Below are 19,603 nucleotides of genomic sequence, written 5' to 3' on the forward strand. Positions count from 1 at the left end.
TCTCTATAATCTCCCCTCTTCCTCTCCCATTTCCACCCTTTCTTCCCGTTCCCCCCGCCATCCCTCTACTTCTCGCCCCTTCGCCTGCCTCCTTTATATATATAACATCCACCCATGGTTGTTTTCCCCCACTGGGATTGAGGGATGGCAGAGAAAGTCATAAATCAAATGGAAAGTAAGACATTTTCCGTAAAAAAAATGGGTTTAATTCATTTCATTTTCACATGTAACATTTTTACATTATTGATCAAGAAGCACACAAAAGAGTACATAAATTATTGCCAACTTATTTCAATCTTCACAAACAAATATCAAACAGCATCCCAACTTTGAACCAAAGACTCAGTTCATACAGAACTCAAAAGATAGGAAATAAAGAATAGAAAAAACAAACAAATACATAAACAACACTCAAGCACTCATAGATACTTGGATAAAATTAGAGCTGAAGCCATGAAAGTTCCAACAGAGCCAGCTAGACTGACAAAGTTTGAAGCAGCGCCATTACGAGGAGGATGATCATGATCACTAGTAGCAGTAGGAGGTGGTGTTTGGTTCGTGTCTGGAGGTGGAGATTGACCCTCTTGGTTAGAAGGTGCTGGTGAAGGAGGTGATGATGATTGAGGTGATGGTGGAGTAGCATTGCTTGTTTGGTTGGTGTTTGATGAATTGTTGTTGTTGCTTCTGTCAGACAGAACAATCACTGTTACTTTCTCATTTTTGAGACAGTTATCTTTGTTTCCACTGATGAAGAAATGAGGCCCTGATTGGTTGAGTTTGAAGACTGTGTGACCATCAGAGAATTTTGTAATAGGTGAACCAGTGTTGCAACTTGCATAGTCTTCACTCTTTACATAAAGCACAGAGTCTTTGCCAGATTGGTAGTTGAACACTGCAGTAAGCATGTACAAAAATTATGTTTTCACTCTTTAGATATAATTGAAAACACTAAAAAATTTGAATAAATAGGAGTAGATTAAAGAAGAACTTACCTAGGGAGTCTCCAACTTGAAAACGGCTCTTTTCTGCCCATTGATTAAAAGGATTGTTGGAATCACTTGGAACACTCCAACCCTTTTGGCCACCAACTATGAAATCATATGCAGCACTCTTATGAATCATTAGCATGAGACAAAACCAGCTCAAGGCATGGACTATTTTATTAGACCTTAAAATGAAGGTAGCCATTGAAATATTAGGATTACAAATCAATTGAGAAAAATGCTGAAAATGTTAAAGCTAGAGTGATGGAAAGAATTGAGGCATCATTGGAGTATTTGTATGGAAATTTTGCAAACCGTGGAAAGGAAGCTATTACAACTTTTTATTATTCTCCCTTCTGGTTTGGTTTACTTTGATTCTTGTGCAAAGTATAAGTTCACTTTCATTGTCTAGAGTATGAGCTCTTTTTGAATATTTTTGTAGCTTGGTATGTGGGTTTGTACTTTCCTTCATGTCATCAAGAATATTCATATCTTGTGATATGGGGCTATTTAATTCCATACACTCTGTTAATGTGAAGCATTTTTTTTTTTGTAAGTGGCGGCAATGTTGATTAATTACGTGTCTGCATTTGTTTTAGACAAATATTGGTTGTTACTAAAAAAAATTCCATCAATAATTAAAAGGTTTTGCATGTTTTGTACCAAAAAAAAAAAGGCTTTGCATGTTTTGGATGCTTCATAAGTCTATAAATGATAATCGTCTCTCCTTAACAATGGTATTAGAGTCCAAATCGACTTGGTGGGGGAGTGGGAGTGACTCTTAGTGTTGGATAAAAAACTCGGAGAGTCTCACACTTGAGAAAAAGAATATTGATGTGTTAGATGTGAGTTATAACATTCAAATAAGAGTAGACGTTGAGCAACATATAAGTGAGAAAATCTTTATACCTAATGCTTTAGAATTTTGAGTGAAGTTTTGGTGTTCAGACTTTCTTTAGCCCAAATATGTTAATCTAACTCAATGTTTAAGACTCCATCGAAAATTCGAACAATGTTGTTGCAGAGAATCAATAGAATAGAAAACAACTCATCTCTTAAAATCAATAGAATAGAAAACAACTCATCGCCTTAAAATGGAAAAGAAAAAAAAAACTACAGAAATTGAGATTGAAAATAGGCTAAATGATTCAAGAGGATACGAGTTTCAAGCATTTTCTTAACTAATTTAACTAAAAAAATTATCTAAAAAACATTTTAAACTTGCTAGATCGACATATTTATAACTAAATTAGTTTTTTTCTTCATATAAAGTGTTAAAATCATATCATATACTTATTTATTTTTATCAAGTTTTAAGTATATTAACGTATTAAAGACTCAAATCTATAAATTTGTTTAGTGGTAAATGTTAGCAAAACTAACACTTCTTTAAGTTTTTGTTATAAAAAAATACAAACATCATCCCACATGCAAAATGACTGCAAATATATTTGTTCTTGGTTCTTCCAAGATTTCATTTTTTTCACTATAGATGATGTATTAGAAACGAAAATTAGGTAAAATCATAGGCACCAACAACTTATTTATAAACATTCTACCATACAAATGAATTGATAACTATTACCATTCAAACTCATCTAGTTAATTTAAAAGCAATATTATATTTAAAAGAATATTTTTAGGTGACTAAGTGTTTCATCCTCGTGTAATGTATAATGTTGATTTAATAAAAATAAGGGAAAACAAATCATTGAAATTTTGAAGCACTAAATACTTTTCTTATTTTTTGTCGAACCGACTCTAATTAGATATTAGATAATTTTTTCAATCGCAAGAACGAATAATACTATAAACTTCGACTTACAATGAGCGACATCAATTGTATCAATAATTTTAAACTTTTTTTTTTTTTTTTTTTTGAGGGGAACAATTTTAAACTATTATTATTAAAGATTGATATATTGTACCATATGAGACACATCCACTCTAGATGTGACCAATCAAGTATATCTCTTCCAAAGGTTTGACATATACTAGGTCTTTGTTCTGTACCAAGCTGCTTCGTTAATATTTTTCTATTTTTAATCACTCAAATTTCAATCCATTCCATTCAGCCAAAAAATTAGGCCAATTATATCTTCATTGTTATCCACTCCTAATTTGCAAAAACAAAGACCATTTCCTTAAAAAAGTAAACGAAAAAGACTCTTATGATAAGTCAACATGCATGCAAAAATACACAAAGCAAAAAACAGAAAATTTAAAAAAGGTGAGAGAGAAAAAATATAGATTGTGCAAGTTTACGCATTAAACGGCAAGTGTTTGTGTTCGTGAGGTTGTGAGTCATTTTTGACAGGGTATGAGGACTTCCATTTCCCTAACACAATCACCATTGTTAATCCACAAAAACCATCAATTTTTAAAAAAATTATAAAATACAAAAACACTAATAAAAAACAAAATAATAAACTATTTTTTTTGTGGTTTTTGTTTATCTTGTTTTGTTAGGCTTTGAAGCTTAGCCTACCCTATTGACCTTGGTTGGATCCCCTTTGAATTCTTCATCAAAAACTTTAAGGAATTTTTTTTCCTGAGTTTGGTTGATCATTTCAAAGGGATCCAGCTTCTAGGTGCTGGCTGTTGAAGATATTTAGAGAAGAATCATTGCCTCTAATTTTGCATATAGATTTTTTCTGAGAATTCTTTAGATTTTTTGGGATGTGGAGAGATCCTGGAGTACCTGCTGATTCTTTCTATGAAACCCGCCCTGAATGCACCGATGTTCCCAAGTCTAGATTTAGGATCAAGGTATGTTTTAAATCATATGCATCATATATATGTTAAGAGTTTCACATTTGATAAGATATAGTTTGATAACGTGTTTGGTGGACGGTTTTCTATTGATAAAATATACTTACATGCAAGTATAGTAATATGTTTGCATGTATATATTGGATTGAAGAAAATATATATTTTTTATGTAAGCCAAAGATATCTATGTTGTGATATATATCTTTGGCTTGGAAATATCTATGTTGTGCTATATATCTTTGGCTTGAAATGAGTTTTGAATTGATTAATGAATGCCATTGAGTTTTACATTTGATCACTGAAGCCAATTTATGCATACAAGAATCCACTATTAGAAGTTACAATATATAAACACAACCATACAAGTTTGTGATAGAACTTGATAAATATAATTCTTGTCATAGTTATATCTTATGCAAAAGTAAAAACCATATCACATACACTAATAAGTTTCTGTACCTTAATGCAGAAATTGTATGCATTTAGCTGAAAAATTTGATGTTCCTTTAGATTTGAGGTCTTTGTAACATTAATATATAATGTTCGTTAAATTTGAACTAGTTTTTGTTGTTCTGCAGGCTGGTAAAACTCTAAGTGAAAGAAGGTGGCGTGCTGCATTTTCTCCGGAAGGGTATTTGGATATAGGCAGGACTCTAAGCCGAATCCATCGTGGGGTAATTGCATTTTCAATCATAAACTCTTGCTTTAATATGTTTCAAGATATAAAGTTTGCTCCTTCTCTCATACTTCATTTACATGTTAATTAGGTTCATAAAGAAACTTTATCTTGTGAATAAAAGTTGGTGTAATAAAGTTATCCTGTGATAAAAGATAGCTTAGTTTGTATCATGAAATTCTACTAATAATTTGTCTTACATTACCGAAATTTCCAAACCAGGGAATCCATCCATCAATTAGAGGAGAAGTTTGGGAATTTCTACTCGGTTGCTATGAACCCACGAGTACATTCGAGGAAAGAGAAGAGATAAGGCAGCGCCGAAGGTAATCATTTTTCCTTCTATAAGCTCCTAATTACTGTCACATTCTACTCTGCACCTTAAGATTGTTGTGTTTTACATTATAAATCTAATCAATCGTTGATTAGTTTGTTGTATAACTTCTTTCTATATTTTCAGGACGCAATATGCTGAATGGAAGGAAGAATGTCGCCAACTGTTTCCTCTTGTAGGAAGTGGTAGATTTATCACTGCACCTGTAGTTACCGACGATGGTGTACCGGTTCAAGATCCATTGGTTTTGTTAGAAAATAATCCAGAAAATGGAGTGATTGTACCTCCTCAAGAAGTAGGTGCTCCAAGCCCTAATAATACAGCAAAGAAGGTGACAGACAAAAAAGTAATTCAATGGATGTTAACTCTACATCAAATAGGTTTGTGAAATATTTTTAGGTTCTCAATGCACTATAATATGTATACTATTGGATGTTTTTCAAATGAAGAAATGTAAAATTCTATCATCATAAAATAACTCACATGGTGAATTATCTTACTTTCTTTTTCTTATATAAACACATTTCAGGTCTTGACGTGATTCGTACCGATAGGACACTGGTTTTTTATGAGAAGAAAGAGAATTTGTCAAAATTATGGGATATTCTTGCTGTTTATGCTAGGATAGATAATGATGTTGGCTATGGTCAAGGTTAGTCATTAGATATGTGATTCATTTGAATGTAATTTTTTTTTGTTGCCTCTTTTCGACATTGACTAATACTTGGTCATTGACTTAAAATAGCAGAAAATGTATGTAGATGTAATGATAATTGTGGTTGTTGATATCTTTTAAACCCTGATATACTGCAGTTGCATACCGCAATTTAAAACCTTGACTTATTCATAGATTAATTTTAATTATGATCCACTTGTAATCTTATGAGAAACTAAATGTAACCAGAATTTGAAACTAATGTAAATTTCTGGTTATCATTTTACAATTTGCAGGAATGAGTGACCTATGCTCTCCTATGATAATACTGCTCGATGATGAAGCTGATTCTTTCTGGTGTTTCGAGCGTCTGATGCGTAGATTAGTAAGTTCTACTCTATATGATTTATTTCATTATTAGTATGGTCTTAATCATGGTCTGTCTGAAATGATTTCTTGAAAAGCAAGAAATTCTCATGTTTGGTTATTGTTTCATTGTTTTTTACCCAATCCAATATTTTGGTGGCACAAAATGCAAGATGTGTTTAAATGTTATTATTTGTATCTACAGTTTTTACTAAATTTAACTATGTCTTTGTTTCTTATGATCTTTATTGTAATTTTTAAAGCGAGGGAATTTCAGATGCACCAATAACAGTGTGGGGGTAGAGACTCAACTAAACAATTTGGCTTCAATTACTCAAGTAATTGATCCAAAACTTCATCAACATATAGGTATTTCCTTGAATTTGTTCTTCAATGTTATATCATATTGTTTTGACATTTAAAGGTTCAATATTTTCCTCCATATATTTTGTTACATGCCCTTTTTATATTCTGTAGCAAAAAAATTCATAACTTCATGTTCTTAAAAATGGAAAGTAACTATGAACTGTCTTTTAATGTTGGTGCACAGAGCATATTGGTGGAGGTGACTATCTGTTCGCTTTTCGGATGTTAATGGTTCTATTTCGTCGAGAATTCTCCTTCTGTGATTCATTGTACCTTTGGGAGGTTAGCTTAGATTCTTTTCTACTAATTGTATTCTATCTCATTTCACAAGCAGATGAACATTGAATCACATAGTAGAAAATGTGTCCTCAGTATGTATACATTGTCCAATTTTTATTATGCCATAGCACATTTTCTTCATTGCTAATCATGCCAATTTTTAACAAGAGTTTGCATAAATTAGACACAGTTGGTTGAAATCATGTTTTTAACTTCCTTCATATATCAAGTTTTCCTCATTGGAAATAACTTATAGTGATTGTAATAACTAATTACTTGAAGTATTTAACAGATGATGTGGGCTCTAGAATATGATCCCAACATGTTTTGGATGTATGAAGATTCTGAAGAAACTGCTGAGGAATCTAAAGCAAGATTAAAGTCAATACGTCATTATGGAAAATTTGAGAGAGAAAATATGAGAAATGGAGCAAAGAATACAGAAGAACCTCCTCTTCCCATATCTATTTTCCTTGTTGCTAGTGTGTTGAAAGAAAAAAGTGCAACACTACTCCAGCAAGCACGAGGCCTAGATGATGTCGTTAAGGTTTGTTGTCCCAAAAAAAGTTCAGCTTTGTTTCTTTTTTACTAAACAAAATATAGTTTTCTTTGTTCATATATGGATTGACTTTGGCCGTTGATTTAATACTTTTCAGATATTGAATGACACAAATGGAAATCTAGATGCCAAAAAAGCTTGTATGGCAGCATTGAAACTTCACAAGAAATATATGAAAAAGGTGCAACATTAATGTGATCATGTTGCAGAACATGAGTCGTATTTTTCCAGTTTGTCATGCATGAACAATGCATTCCTGTTTATTTTGAATCCAAGCCCTCTGCAGTAGGTTCAGTCAAATCTCAATTGTTGGGTTGAGTTGTAACCCAGATTCAACGAATGAGATTGAACTCGCTACGCGAACCTCTATTTCTAGTTACCAAAGAAATGTATGTTGATTGTGTCATATATATGTAAACAAGATATGTGGCAAATAAACTCTCAATTTAGTCTTTAAAATATCACTTTCTTTCTAATTTAGTCCTTAAAGTATCAATTTATCTCCTGTTTAGTCGGCAGTCCTTAAAGTATACACAATTATGTCCTTACTCCTTCCTTAGTCCCTAACATAAACGAAAAATTGCCAATGTAGTCTCTCACTTGATTGTAGAGACTAACAAAAAGGATTTCACATACTTTAGATGTTACTTATCATTTTTATATACTTTAGAGACTAGATAGAAGAGAGATTAATTGAAGGCTTATTCAATATACAGTACATGACACTCTAGTGGCTATACCAATGCTTATCACACCTTCACATGCAATCATGTTGCTTCTTAGTTCTTTGGTTTCAGTATCTCTTTCTCCTTTTTACTTATCTTATTCCGATATAATTTTCTTTTGTTATCAACTCATTATACGAGGAAATTGAAATCATTGCAAACCAAGAAACCCTAGCCTCGAATATAGCATATGACATTTTCTTTTTCGTTGATCAAGAGATGTGTTACTTCCTGCATGGTGCCCTCTGTTAGGGGTAAACAATATTGGAGTTCCTCATAAAATTTGGGTTGGGTTTTACAGAATTCAGAAAGGAATTCAACCATCAAGTCTTAGATGAGCAACAACTGTTGTTGTATGTTATCTTTAAAATATTTTTCTTTTGTATATCTAAAATAACAAAAGTTGTGCATGAAGTTATTCTGCTCACTGTTCATACTTTGTAAAATATGTGATACGACAAAAAGGGTAAACAAAAAGGGAATAACCATCCGTGTCAAGGAAATTGATGTTGACCAGCATTTCTTGCCTTCAACATGGTATTTATTCATTCTCGCGGTAAAGTGATATATGTAGCTCTCATTGAATGGTTGATTGAATAAATCAATTCTTACAAAATTCAAAATCCAGCAAGACAACATCAATACAAATACTAGAACTGACATTCTTGCAAAGCAATGTTAAGCTAATAAGCATGAAAGGGTAAGTTCAATGTGTGTAGATTTGGCTAATGCAATCAAGTGCCTAACAAAACTTATTTGATAAGCTCAAACCAGAGCAGTAACACAACTCATCTGTTACTTGAGCAGCATTTATCTTGAACCTCCGTAAGTACGCATAGTCCTCCTAGTGCGGGCATTTGTATGAGTTCGCTGTCCCCGACAAGGTAAACTATCAGCGTGCCTAATCCCTCTGTAGCATTGAATACCCACCAACCTTCCCACATCTCTCTGAACTAACTTTTTCTGAAATAAAGAGGAAAAAAAACAAAACAATGGTAGACATTATACATTATATTATGGAACAAAACAGAGAAGGTGCAAAATCAAATTGTAAAGAAGATGAAAATACCAAATCATTTCCAATCAAGTACTTGGAAAGCAACTCACGAAGAGAATATAGTTCTCTTTTGCTTAGGTCCTTCACATATTTGTTCTCAACTCCAAGCTCACACACAATGTGATGAGCTTTTCCACGGCCAATCCCATGAATATGCTGAAGAGCATACTCAAGCCGCTTGTTATCTGGAATCTCACCTCCCAGACCACCTCCAATGTTTATATTCCGCACTTGCACACCGCGAAACTGTACAAAACCAAAACAGTGCAACTATAATGATTTTTAATTGCAAAGCATGCCGAGATGCATTAATCCCTAAGTTGAAGCTAAGAAAGAAACAAAACCCTACACTAAGCAAAGTCATAAAAGTGCAATTGAGGCATAATGTTCTAAAACGAAAAAGGACCGCAGTCACAAACCCATAATAATGAAAAGAGAAAACTCACTGATAAGTTTTGCCGAAGGCAGACAGCTATATTGGAAAACATTCCGGCAGAGCCAAACATCTTGGAATCGGATGATTTGGAGGCGCGCCTAGTTAAAAACCGGAACTGGGGTCTGGCAGCACACAAAGTTGAGAATCAATTATCAATCAAGTTTTCAAATAAATAAGAATTGGTAATACTATAAATACAACAACAACCAAGTTTTATCCTACTAAGTGGGGTCGTCTACATGGATCAAGCAACACCATAATGCTCTATCATATACCACATTTCTATCCAACTAATTAATCTCTAGATCTTTCATAATAGTTTTTCTTATAGTTTCTCTAGATCTTCCTCCGCCTCTAGTGATTGATCTACTCTCTATACTACATAATCTTCAGGTGTTCTCTTTACATGCCCAACCACCTAAGCCTAGTTTCCACCATTTTTCTACTATAGGTGCTACCCCAACTCTATCTGTCTCTAATGTTGTCATTTCTAATCCTATCCCGTCTAATCTCACCACACATTCAACTCAACATCATCATCTCTGCTACGCTTAATTTATTTTATCTTTTAGGGTTGGAACAATCCCTTATAGAGCATAAAACCAAACAGCAGAAGTAACAAAACTCTTTTAAAAACATATATCAAGCTTAAGAAAAACCCCATTCAATTTTGAAACTATCACAACATTTCAAAATGATAGAAAACAAAAAAATGCATAGATATGTGACACATTTTGAAGTAAAAACCGTCGTGGCATTTTATCAAACACATAATGTGCACAATTGAACTGTAAATAATAGAAACACCCAGAGTCTCCTACTTATTCTATGTCTTAGATGAACAGGAAAAATTTTGAAATGCAAAAAAAATAAAATGAATCTGTATAACAGTAACATTATACGGATCAATTTGAATTCATTATCAACGAAAAATCATTCTTAACAAATAAAAATAATGACTCTAATATATTCATGAAGTTTAATGGAAAGATTTTTCTTACAGAAAGCAGTATTTTGAGAGATGAAGCTTGTTGAGGTGTGAAGATGAATTGAACTTGTTTTGGTTAAAGAAATGGAAGAGAAAGTGAATAAAGACGGAGAACAGAATCTGAGAGGTTTTGGAAGATCTGTAGAAATGAGCCGGGTGAGTCGACCCGGTCCAAACCGGTCCACGGTGGAGTTTGGGTTGTAAATATGCGGGTCTATTTCTTAGTGTTTTTTTTTTGTATTATATCATTTCACTTATTATTTTATATTACATAATTGATTACTTTTTGTCAAAAAGGAATCATTTATTTATTTTTTGTTTAAAAGAATGTTATTTTGTTTTCTGATTTTCTGATGTGTCTTTAGTCTGGCTGTTTTGTTTTGTTTTGTGGAGTTTTTTTAGATATTACATCGATATGCGCCATCTTCGTATCTTTTTTCACCATCTCTTTGCATCTTCCTAAGAGTTTCGATCTCAATAATATTTATCGTTTCAAAAAAAAATGATAAAGGAGCTCCCCTAAATCTGAGTTATTAATCATTCTCTCCTGAAACTAAAGTGCTAACACAAAAGAAATATTTATTTTTAGAGGACCGACACCACCTCTAATAAAAGTTTCATTTTTATATAAGGTCTCTTTAGTAAGATATCATTTTGAATTTATAGTTTGTGTCTTGCTCATTTGATTAAAAAAAAAACTTATTTGATAACATGCCACAAGCTTATAATTTAATTTTACTAGCTTATATTGTTTTTTATAAGCTAATTTAAATTGTTTATAACTTATAATCATTTATCTCAATTTTATCCTTGTAATCTTAATTGAAAAAATTTAATATTCTTTAAATATATCATTTTTATGTCATTGCATACTAAGTTCAACTATTAATTTTATCAAACATTACCAATTCAATCAATTAAATTATTCGTTATGAGCTGCCTCTTATTTTGTACAAAATAGAGTAATAATGAACTTGGGGTTGAGGGTATGTCAATAATGGTTCAAGTATTTAATTCCACTCTTATTGAAGGTGGTGTCTCTAAAAAGGAGCATTTTAGCTGACATTATATAATTTAGATATTTAATATAATAGAAAATGTTAACTGGTATTCTGGAACACTAGTTAAGGAAATCAATATATTTGAGATTTTAAATTGCAAACGCTACCGATTTCAAGTCAAGAAAGGGCTGTTTACTCAAAAATATTGGATGGCCAAATCCTCCCTTTGTCATGCAATATCAATATTTTCCCTGTAGTAATCTTTTTATGAGAACTATATAGCAAATTCCGTTTTTAAGGGGTATGATTGGTGTGATATATGATCATTTTATAAATTTTCCTTCGATGGTATTAGTGCGCTCTCTTGGAATATCACGGAGCTAATAATTACAAGACTAATAATAATCATCCCACTTTTCTCATCATTATGGAAAATCATTCTCCTTTTGAAAACAAGAATTTTTTGAGAAACTCATGGTTACAGTAAAGTAGTTGTTGTTGATGTTCAAGGCCATTCAGGGGGAGTATGGATTTTCAAGCAAGATGGCAACAATTTAAATGTGCAAGTGGACTGTGTAGGATATTCACAAAAATGCTATCACTTTCAGCATTTCTTTAAGTACTAACAAATGGTGATGTACAAGTCTCTATGCTAACTCTATTCCATATTTCCATCCACCCGTGCAAATTTTTGACAATATATCTTTAATTTCAATTTGAATATTTCGGATCCTTGATTGCTGATTGGTGAATTCAATGAGAACAAAGAGGGGAAACTTTCATCAATTTAGAGTTGATGGCTTAATTTATGTTTTGGGTAACTGTAATCTTATCGATCCTAACGGTGTTTGGGGGATTTTAGTTAGCACAGGAACTGTAGGAGATCATAGAAACATTGCTAAGAAATTAGATAGGGGAATGGCTAATTTGCTTTTGATGCTTAGTTTTTCTCATATTTGGCTAAGGAATCGATCACAGACCAAATGTGAAGGCCTTGATCAAGTGCTAGTATAGAGGAAAATAGTAGGAAACCCTATCTAAGATGCAGAAATATCCAGTTGGATAATTAAAGATAAATGTTGATAGCTATCATAGTCGCAGTTTGGAAAGCAGACCGGATTTGTGAAAAGATTCTAATGTATGTTGAGTACAAGTAGTGTTCTTGGGGCAAAAGATCCGGGATTTTAGCCTAACTGTTTGCACATAGAGAGGGCTTGCTGCGCCTTTTTTCTTTTGGTTTTAGTTGACTCCATTTTTTTTGTTGATTGACGATATGACAAAAGTCGTTAGAAACACACATACACACAAATGGAAAAGTTGAAGTTTGAACTCCAGTCACGGCATTTGGCCTAACAATTTCGGTCTTTTTGTCGGTTGAACTGAGACTCGTGAAGAGTTGACTTCATCTTTGTATTGTTAAGCATTTCATTTATGGGAGGATTGGGGGAATTCTGTCCCCTTAATAGTATTCCCTTTTCATTAAAAAACAATCATAAATATTAGTGGAGGAGAAAGAAATGCAAGGAGTTGGCAAACACATTCATTCATATTAATGACAAAAAAGCTCATACAGAGTCACATCAACCTGCCCATAATCACTACTAACAAACAACAAAGACAAAGTTTTATTTCTGGTTACTAGCACTTCGATACTATTAACTAAATAGTTAATATGGTAACAATAATTAAGCTTCTGCAATATCAGCAGAATCAGCAGCAGCTAGGACAAGCTCAGGGTGAATATTTCCTGCATGATCCACAGCATTTGGAAGTCCCAGTGCTCTCAAGGCCAAATGAGCTGCCTTCTGTCCTGAAATCATCATTGCTCCAAATGTTGGACCCTGCAATTTCAACACCAAAACAGTTAATAATGGCCAATTATATATGAAAACAAGGTATTTCAACTTCTAAAACACAAACAAAAACATAAAAAAGAAAACTTGAAGCTAGCGCATTACATGAATCTCAGTTGGTTATCCAAATGAATAAAGTAATAATGAAAAGAAGAATTGCATAAAGGACAAGAAAGATTCCATGAACAATTGAACATAAATTTAGCAGACTGGGACCACGACTTTTTGATAAAGAGAGTTGTCTCATTAGGTATGATTATGAATTCCTATTAAGTCCCACTTTGGGGTTGGACCCATCATATCAGTATGACACTAGCCATATCAAAATGTCTCTTAGTGGTATTTAACTATTTGAAAATTAAACGATCAAAGTCTAGCGCAAATGATTAGTGCGCAATGTATGTGAGTGTTGTAAAGTGTAAACCATATGGTACCGAGTTTGATTCCTACTAAAAAAAACTATTTGAAAATGAAAAAGGTGAAAAATTTACCATTCTTGGAGCACCATCAATCTCAGCAACCTCCATGCCAGTTACTATCATTCCAGGAACAACCTCCCTAGTGAGCCTAACAATAGCATCCTCGGCAGTGTTCATGTCGAGGGCCTTCATTCCAGGCACGGTATCAATCAAACCAATACTCTTGAGCCTCTTCACACCAGTGGCTCCAAAAGGACCATCATGGCCACAAGAGCTAACCACAACTTTAGACTCCATAACATTTGGGTCCATGCAGGATTGAGTGTCATGGTTCATTGAAACCAAAGCCCAGTTAGTGACAACACCACCAACTCTTTCATTCTTCACAATCAAATCCTCAGCAGCTACAGCATTGAAAAGCTTCACGTTTGGCCTTGCTAGTAGCTTGCTCATGATGGTGGAAGTGAAGAGAGCAGCATGCTTGATCACTACATAGTCGTCCTGTTCATCATACTCAATTTCAAGCTCGTCCAAGAAATGATGTGCTGGCTTACGCACAACCTGCATGACACACATCAATTCACACAATCAAATATCACTTTCACATAATCTTGGTTTCAATTTCATCATATTGTGAACAGTTCATTTGCTCGTTTCTATAAGTCCACAAGAAATATTGTTCATCCCTAGGAACTCATTGAATAAGTTAATCCGTGACCCTTTAAGTCTCATTCATTTGATCTCCGGTCTAATTTTTAAAACAATGAATAAAATCCAACGGCAAGTTCATCTTTCCTCTGATTAAAAGTAGTTAAAATTCAAACAAAATCAATGAACAACTTTTCAATCACGAACCGTGACGGAGAATCAGATGACAAATATGTAATTATAATTATTAGAGGAAATATGAACACGTCAATGATCATCTAGTTTTTAAAACGTTGGTTTAATCCAACGAATCAAAATAAAATAAAAACATAGATATGTATTCATTTTTCTCTAGTAATTATAATTAGATATTTGTCATCCGATTCTCAATCAAGGTCATGATTAAGGAGTCTTTTAGTTGAAAAAACAAACTAAAAAAAAAACACTTTTTATTATTTTAATAGTGGTTGTTTTCAGATTTTTACAAAAATCATTTGCAAAAAAAAATATTTTTAACCGTAAAGTGATAAACTGCTCCTGGTAGCTTTTAAAAAATATGATAATAAACAAAAGGATATTAACCCAAATTTTTTTAAAGCCAAAACAAACGCGTATAATTGAACAATTCAAATCATAAACGAGTCAAATCAGATATCACGTATATTTAATCACATGCATCAAATATACAAGGTTGGGGTTCAAATTCTGGCCAGTACAAAAAAAAAAATTGATCCAATTTTTAAAACATAATAAGACATATATCAAATGAATCACACCAAAAAGTCATAGATGGCCACTAATGTGCAGTAACAATAATTATGGTATAAAACAAAATCAAAATTATTAGATCAAAGTGAGAAAATGAAAAGAGAATAAATAATCATCGTATATTTTACCATTGCAGAGAAGAGTTGGCCACCTAGCCAAGCACCACCACCAGGACTCACAGATTGCTCAATGATAGCGATCTTAACGTTAGGATTCTTGCTAAGCTCATAAGCACATGACAAACCAGCAGAACCAGCACCAACGATGACGACGTCGGTATCGGCATGAGTCACCATGTCCGTCATGTACCTACGAGTCATCTCACGTGCCACAATTGACTCCTTGATCGGAGCAAATTTGAAGGCGTTGAGATCATAGGAGGGTGGTGGTGAAGGTGCAGCTGATGCAGAAACGGAGATGGAGTGTCTTGGTTTGAAACCGAGGCTTAGGGTTTGGTTGAATGAGGAAGGTTTCTCTGTGAGAGAAGAAGGGGTTGAGAGGAAGGAGGAGGTAATGGTGGTGGAAGCTGAAGCCATTTTTTATGTGAAATTATTACAATGAACTGAAGTGTGAGAGTTCAGTGGTGTGGTTTTGGTGATGGCATAGGTAGGTTATTTATTGGTGAAAATTGGAGAGAGAAACTTTTTTGTTATTACAATTTTCCAGAAAAATGCATGAACGACACGTGGCACAATAGATTGGAAGCAAGCATCAGCACAGAAAATTAGAGAATTGGATGGTTTGGATTGAATTTCATACCACAACAATGGAGATTGTTTCATTGTGTAAAATTGAGAGTAACCCCGTTTGGGTCCCTGAAAGTGCACCTCGCTATCAACCACGTCCTTGGATCAAATAAACGAACCAAAAACTCCCTCATCTGTTCCGTTAGTCAAATGCATCCAAAACGTTAACTTGGTGTTAACGGTGCTGATGTGTCGGTTATACTTGCCACTTCAGCTGTTGTGTTGGCCTTCCATGCTAGCAAGGGACTAAGCCATTGGATGTCCACATAGGGGAGGGATCAAAATGACCACAATTATGTTCTGCCTTCATCTTCTTCAATGCCTCCAATTCCTTCATCTTCTCCAACACTATTCATAAACTCATGCTCAACAACACCTCTACCCAGAAATGATGATATTCAAAATCAAAATTCAAAATTGATTAACCCCTTTATCTTCTTCTTCATCATCAATTCAAAATCCATAATCCAACAACCCAAAACCATTCTAAACATAAAAATCTTAAATTTCCTCAAAATTTCATGGTTGTTCATGCTCAATTCCATGATATTATTTTTCTTGCAACCATGGCTTTTGAAACAAAAAAGAATATTATTAACTCAAATATGATGTACAGAGAGATGGGCATGAGAAGGGTACTCCTCAATTCAAACTTTGTTCGGCTCCTGGAGGGCAAATTGGGCAAGAAAATGAGCCTCCCAATTACCTTCTCTCCTAACAAAATAAAAAAAAAAAATATGTGATGGAACCTTTCATCTTCCTAACACCCTTTATCAAATTTCCCAAGTAAGTCCTAGGTAGATCTAAAACTCTATTAACCAATTTGATAACTATTTCACTATCGCTTTCAAAAACCACCTGATGCATAAAACAATCTCGAGCCAGCTCCATCGAAATATAAAGGGCAAAAGCTTCTGCCATGATTGGATCAAGTTGTCCTTCGTTGATCCAGGTTGCGGATGCCATAACATTTCTATCTTCATCGCGAATCACAGATCCTAAACCCCAACTCCCATCAAGCTTCGAACTCGCATCGTTGTTTGCCTTTAACCCATGCATGTATAGGTTGATCTTGAAAGTGTTGTTTAGAGACATTATTTTTGTCTCTTGGAATGTTTTGAGAGGGAGGGTATGAAAGAAGATGAAGTTATGAGCTTGCAAATTTTCTACAGAAGATGGAAGGGATATTACGTTCATTCTCGTCCCTCTCCAATGTGGGAGTCACACATAAGCATCCAACATGGCAACCGTAATGGACACATCATCACACTTAACGTTCAGTTAACGTTTTGGACGTGTGTGACTAACGGAACAGATATTGAGGAGTTTTTGATTCGTTTAATTGATTCAGGAACGTGTCTGATAGCGAGGTGCACTTTCAGGAACCTAAATAAGGGTTTACTCGTAAAATTGATGATAAGATATTTTTATTTCCCATAAAAAAAAATATTGTTTGATCTCAAATTAACTATTGATATTATATTAAAATTGTGTAACTTAGACGACAATCTATCGCGATTTGAATATTATTTAAATTGTGTAAATTGAACGACAATCCATCTCGATTATTCTATGTATTCATTTGTATTATATTTATCTTATCTTATTTGTTTTTATTTTTATTTTGTGGTGGTCAGGGTTTGAACCTCGGACATTTTATTGGTTATTTAAGTATATTAATGAAATATTAATTTTATTATCAACTAAACTTTCAATTTATGAAAAATTGCATGAGGGTTATGTCAAAAAAATAAAAATCGCATGAGGGACACATGCACATTAAATAGAAATCAAGTATCTGCATAGAAAATTAGTGAATTGGATGGATTGGAATTGAATTTCATAAAGCTCGTATTTGTTCGATCTAGATTTACGATGGAGTAATAAAATTTGTTTCTTCAATCTCAAATAAATGGTTGATATTAACTACAGCTTAAAATTGCGTAGACTTGAACAACAATCTATTGCGTGATTCAAAAATTATTTACTCATGTATCGCATATATCAAGTGTGTAATATCTTCTTAATTTTTTTAAGGAAGTGTGTAATCTATTTATCTCGTCTTTATTATTATTTTGAAAGGATTTATTTATCTCGTCTTATTTGTTATTTTAAAATCAGCGAAACATTAATTATAATTTTTTTCATTAATGTCTCGTTGTTTATCTCAATTTAATATGACATAAAAACCATTTGCTATTTAGAATAATTCATTTAGTGATATTATATTAATTTTGAAAAAATTGAAATTACTTGATTGATGAGTTTTAACTCTAGTCGAATTTTTTGTAAAAACATATCTAGTCGAATTGTTTCAGCGATACTCGAGTTTTATTCCTAGCTAAAATAATCATCGGTTAAACTTCATACTCGTCTTTATTTAGATCCAAACTCATTGTTGAATGCCATTAAAAAAAAAAACTCATCGTTGAATTGACCTATTAAGAACAAATAATGTTATAAAAAGGTTTAATTTTTTTATACTTGTTTTAATTAAATTGTGAAAACATTTTCTATATTTGAAAAACTACTATCATAACGTTGAGATTTTGAACATACCAAATTGATGATGGGTCAACCAGCCATCTGCTCTGGTTAATTACTTATTCAATATTAATTAGGTGTATTTGACTCTCTATATAAAATACTATATAATAAAAAAAAATATGGATTTGTATATAACAACTCCTTTTTTTAGACATGAATTATATGGCAGAGGGATTGTATGATAATTAATTTTTTTTATATTCCCTAAAAAATTATTTGTTTTTATGGAAAAATGTTTTTATTTTTGTACATTGGTTATTTAACCCTAATCATTGTATTTTTATATTGCATGTTGATTATTAAAGCCTACGTGCGATTGAAAAAGAGAAATACTTTGTTATTTGTTACAAGAAAAGTGAGATATACTTCAAACGAATTGAAATTTTATAAGACTTACACATGGTAATAGTTTTCACAGTTAGCAAATTACGCCGTTCACTAATTTGTATTTGGATGGAGAATTTAGGAGGAGGAGAGAACATATGACTTATTTTGTCTTTTTTAATTTACTAAGGTTTAAAAGATTTTCTAAAAAACTAGAATGACACCATAATAAAATGAATAATGATCGTATAATACTTCAATCATACATAATTTATTATAAATAAAAATTTTATATTTTCTATAATTTTAAAAATAAATGTAAGACCTCCTCTCTTTTTCTTTTAAACCCACAATTTAACACACATCTAACATGGTTTCCGTCAAACTCGATAACATTTTCTAAAAGTAATCCACGAGAAGAACACTAAGAGTATACAAAAAAAGTCACAAAAACACGAAAAGCAACAGCTCGGAGAAAATCAACAGAGGCAAAATCAACCCCATGGTAAGAGAGTAGCACTTTGTTGATAAACATCACAAATAGAAGCCGAATTTTTTGCTTTAATCCTCCAAAACAATAATTACTTAACTTTGTCAATCTATTTTGCCAAAGACTCTTCTTGTTGTCAAAAAAACAATAATTACTTAACTTTATCAATCAACTTTGCCAAATACTCTTCTTGTTGTTGAAAATAGCGAGAGTTTCGCTCTCTCGATAGAACCTAAACTGACACCATCCAAACAATATGCATTGAAGTCCTATTTTTGTGTGGTAAATCAACAGAGTTAAAGTGCAAAAATTACCAACCAACTGAAAATGGGACACTGATGATATACCTAGCCTCTGATATAAATCCATAGATTTAAAAAACAAACAAAAAAATATACCCAAAAAACAGATGATCAACATTCTCCTCATTAATGCACCCACCAATGCATACTTTCAAATATAGTTAAATAATTTCATGCCTAACCTAGTTACCCCTGGTGAGAATGTGATTATGAAAGCGTCTCCAAGCAAAAATAGAAAACTTTTAAAGGAACATATTCATTCTAAATTATTTCTTGATAGTCGTCATATTGAAGTGGTTCTGATGTCAT

At 32.9% G+C, this 19,603-nt stretch overlaps 4 protein-coding genes across 4 annotated transcripts; 1 reads left to right on the plus strand and 3 right to left on the minus strand.

The window, feature by feature from the left end:
* Nucleotides 1–183: 183 nt before the first annotated feature.
* On the minus strand, nucleotides 184–1,251 carry LOC11443374 (early nodulin-like protein 1). The gene is made up of 2 exons (XM_003607630.4): nucleotides 993–1,251; nucleotides 184–892 (listed from the first exon to the last, which is right to left on the minus strand). Exons 1-2 carry the CDS (start codon nucleotides 1,186–1,188, stop codon nucleotides 420–422), a joined length of 669 nt encoding a protein of 222 aa, XP_003607678.2. The 5' UTR covers nucleotides 1,189–1,251; the 3' UTR covers nucleotides 184–419.
* A 2,045-nt stretch (nucleotides 1,252–3,296) lies between these two features.
* Nucleotides 3,297–7,482, plus strand: LOC11443375 (TBC1 domain family member 17). The gene is made up of 10 exons (XM_003607631.4): nucleotides 3,297–3,752; nucleotides 4,334–4,429; nucleotides 4,654–4,757; nucleotides 4,892–5,145; nucleotides 5,295–5,417; nucleotides 5,717–5,805; nucleotides 6,050–6,155; nucleotides 6,337–6,434; nucleotides 6,724–6,978; nucleotides 7,088–7,482. The coding sequence occupies exons 1-10, from the start codon at nucleotides 3,663–3,665 to the stop codon at nucleotides 7,181–7,183; spliced, it is 1,311 nt and encodes a 436-aa protein (XP_003607679.2). The 5' UTR covers nucleotides 3,297–3,662; the 3' UTR covers nucleotides 7,184–7,482.
* A 781-nt stretch (nucleotides 7,483–8,263) lies between these two features.
* On the minus strand, nucleotides 8,264–10,367 carry LOC11443905 (small ribosomal subunit protein S13, mitochondrial). The gene is made up of 4 exons (XM_024781317.2): nucleotides 10,210–10,367; nucleotides 9,219–9,330; nucleotides 8,785–9,018; nucleotides 8,264–8,678 (listed from the first exon to the last, which is right to left on the minus strand). The coding sequence occupies exons 2-4, from the start codon at nucleotides 9,276–9,278 to the stop codon at nucleotides 8,526–8,528; spliced, it is 447 nt and encodes a 148-aa protein (XP_024637085.1). The 5' UTR covers nucleotides 9,279–9,330; nucleotides 10,210–10,367; the 3' UTR covers nucleotides 8,264–8,525.
* A 2,357-nt stretch (nucleotides 10,368–12,724) lies between these two features.
* On the minus strand, nucleotides 12,725–15,489 carry LOC11446281 (thiamine thiazole synthase, chloroplastic). Its single transcript, XM_003607633.4, has 3 exons — nucleotides 15,014–15,489; nucleotides 13,542–14,030; nucleotides 12,725–13,038 (listed from the first exon to the last, which is right to left on the minus strand). Exons 1-3 carry the CDS (start codon nucleotides 15,419–15,421, stop codon nucleotides 12,883–12,885), a joined length of 1,053 nt encoding a protein of 350 aa, XP_003607681.1. The 5' UTR covers nucleotides 15,422–15,489; the 3' UTR covers nucleotides 12,725–12,882.
* Between the last annotated feature and the right edge of the window lie 4,114 nt (nucleotides 15,490–19,603).

The sequence above is a fragment of the Medicago truncatula genome, chromosome 4, assembly GCF_003473485.1.
Source record: "Medicago truncatula cultivar Jemalong A17 chromosome 4, MtrunA17r5.0-ANR, whole genome shotgun sequence".
NCBI lineage: Eukaryota > Viridiplantae > Streptophyta > Magnoliopsida > Fabales > Fabaceae > Medicago > Medicago truncatula.

What these genes read in the sequence shown, in the direction of transcription:
- LOC11443374 (XM_003607630.4), bottom strand. Translation starts at nt 1,188, where the DNA reads ATGGCTACCTTCATTTTAAGGTCTAATAAAATAGTCCATGCCTTGAGC. An exon ending in TCAAGTTGGAGACTCCCTAG is followed by an intron (nt 893 to 992) that starts GTAAGTTCTTCT and finishes TGCTTACTGCAG; the next exon opens with TGTTCAACTACCAATCTGGC.
- LOC11443375 (XM_003607631.4), top strand. Translation starts at nt 3,663, where the DNA reads ATGTGGAGAGATCCTGGAGTACCTGCTGATTCTTTCTATGAAACCCGC. An exon ending in AGTCTAGATTTAGGATCAAG is followed by an intron (nt 3,753 to 4,333) that starts GTATGTTTTAAA and finishes GTTGTTCTGCAG; the next exon opens with GCTGGTAAAACTCTAAGTGA. An exon ending in AGCGTCTGATGCGTAGATTA is followed by an intron (nt 5,806 to 6,049) that starts GTAAGTTCTACT and finishes TAATTTTTAAAG; the next exon opens with CGAGGGAATTTCAGATGCAC.
- LOC11443905 (XM_024781317.2), bottom strand. Translation starts at nt 9,278, where the DNA reads ATGTTTGGCTCTGCCGGAATGTTTTCCAATATAGCTGTCTGCCTTCGG. An exon ending in GCCTTCGGCAAAACTTATCA is followed by an intron (nt 9,019 to 9,218) that starts GTGAGTTTTCTC and finishes GGTTTTGTACAG; the next exon opens with TTTCGCGGTGTGCAAGTGCG. An exon ending in ACTTGATTGGAAATGATTTG is followed by an intron (nt 8,679 to 8,784) that starts GTATTTTCATCT and finishes TCTTTATTTCAG; the next exon opens with AAAAAGTTAGTTCAGAGAGA.
- LOC11446281 (XM_003607633.4), bottom strand. Translation starts at nt 15,421, where the DNA reads ATGGCTTCAGCTTCCACCACCATTACCTCCTCCTTCCTCTCAACCCCT. An exon ending in GCCAACTCTTCTCTGCAATG is followed by an intron (nt 14,031 to 15,013) that starts GTAAAATATACG and finishes TGTGTCATGCAG; the next exon opens with GTTGTGCGTAAGCCAGCACA. An exon ending in TTGATGGTGCTCCAAGAATG is followed by an intron (nt 13,039 to 13,541) that starts GTAAATTTTTCA and finishes TTGAAATTGCAG; the next exon opens with GGTCCAACATTTGGAGCAAT.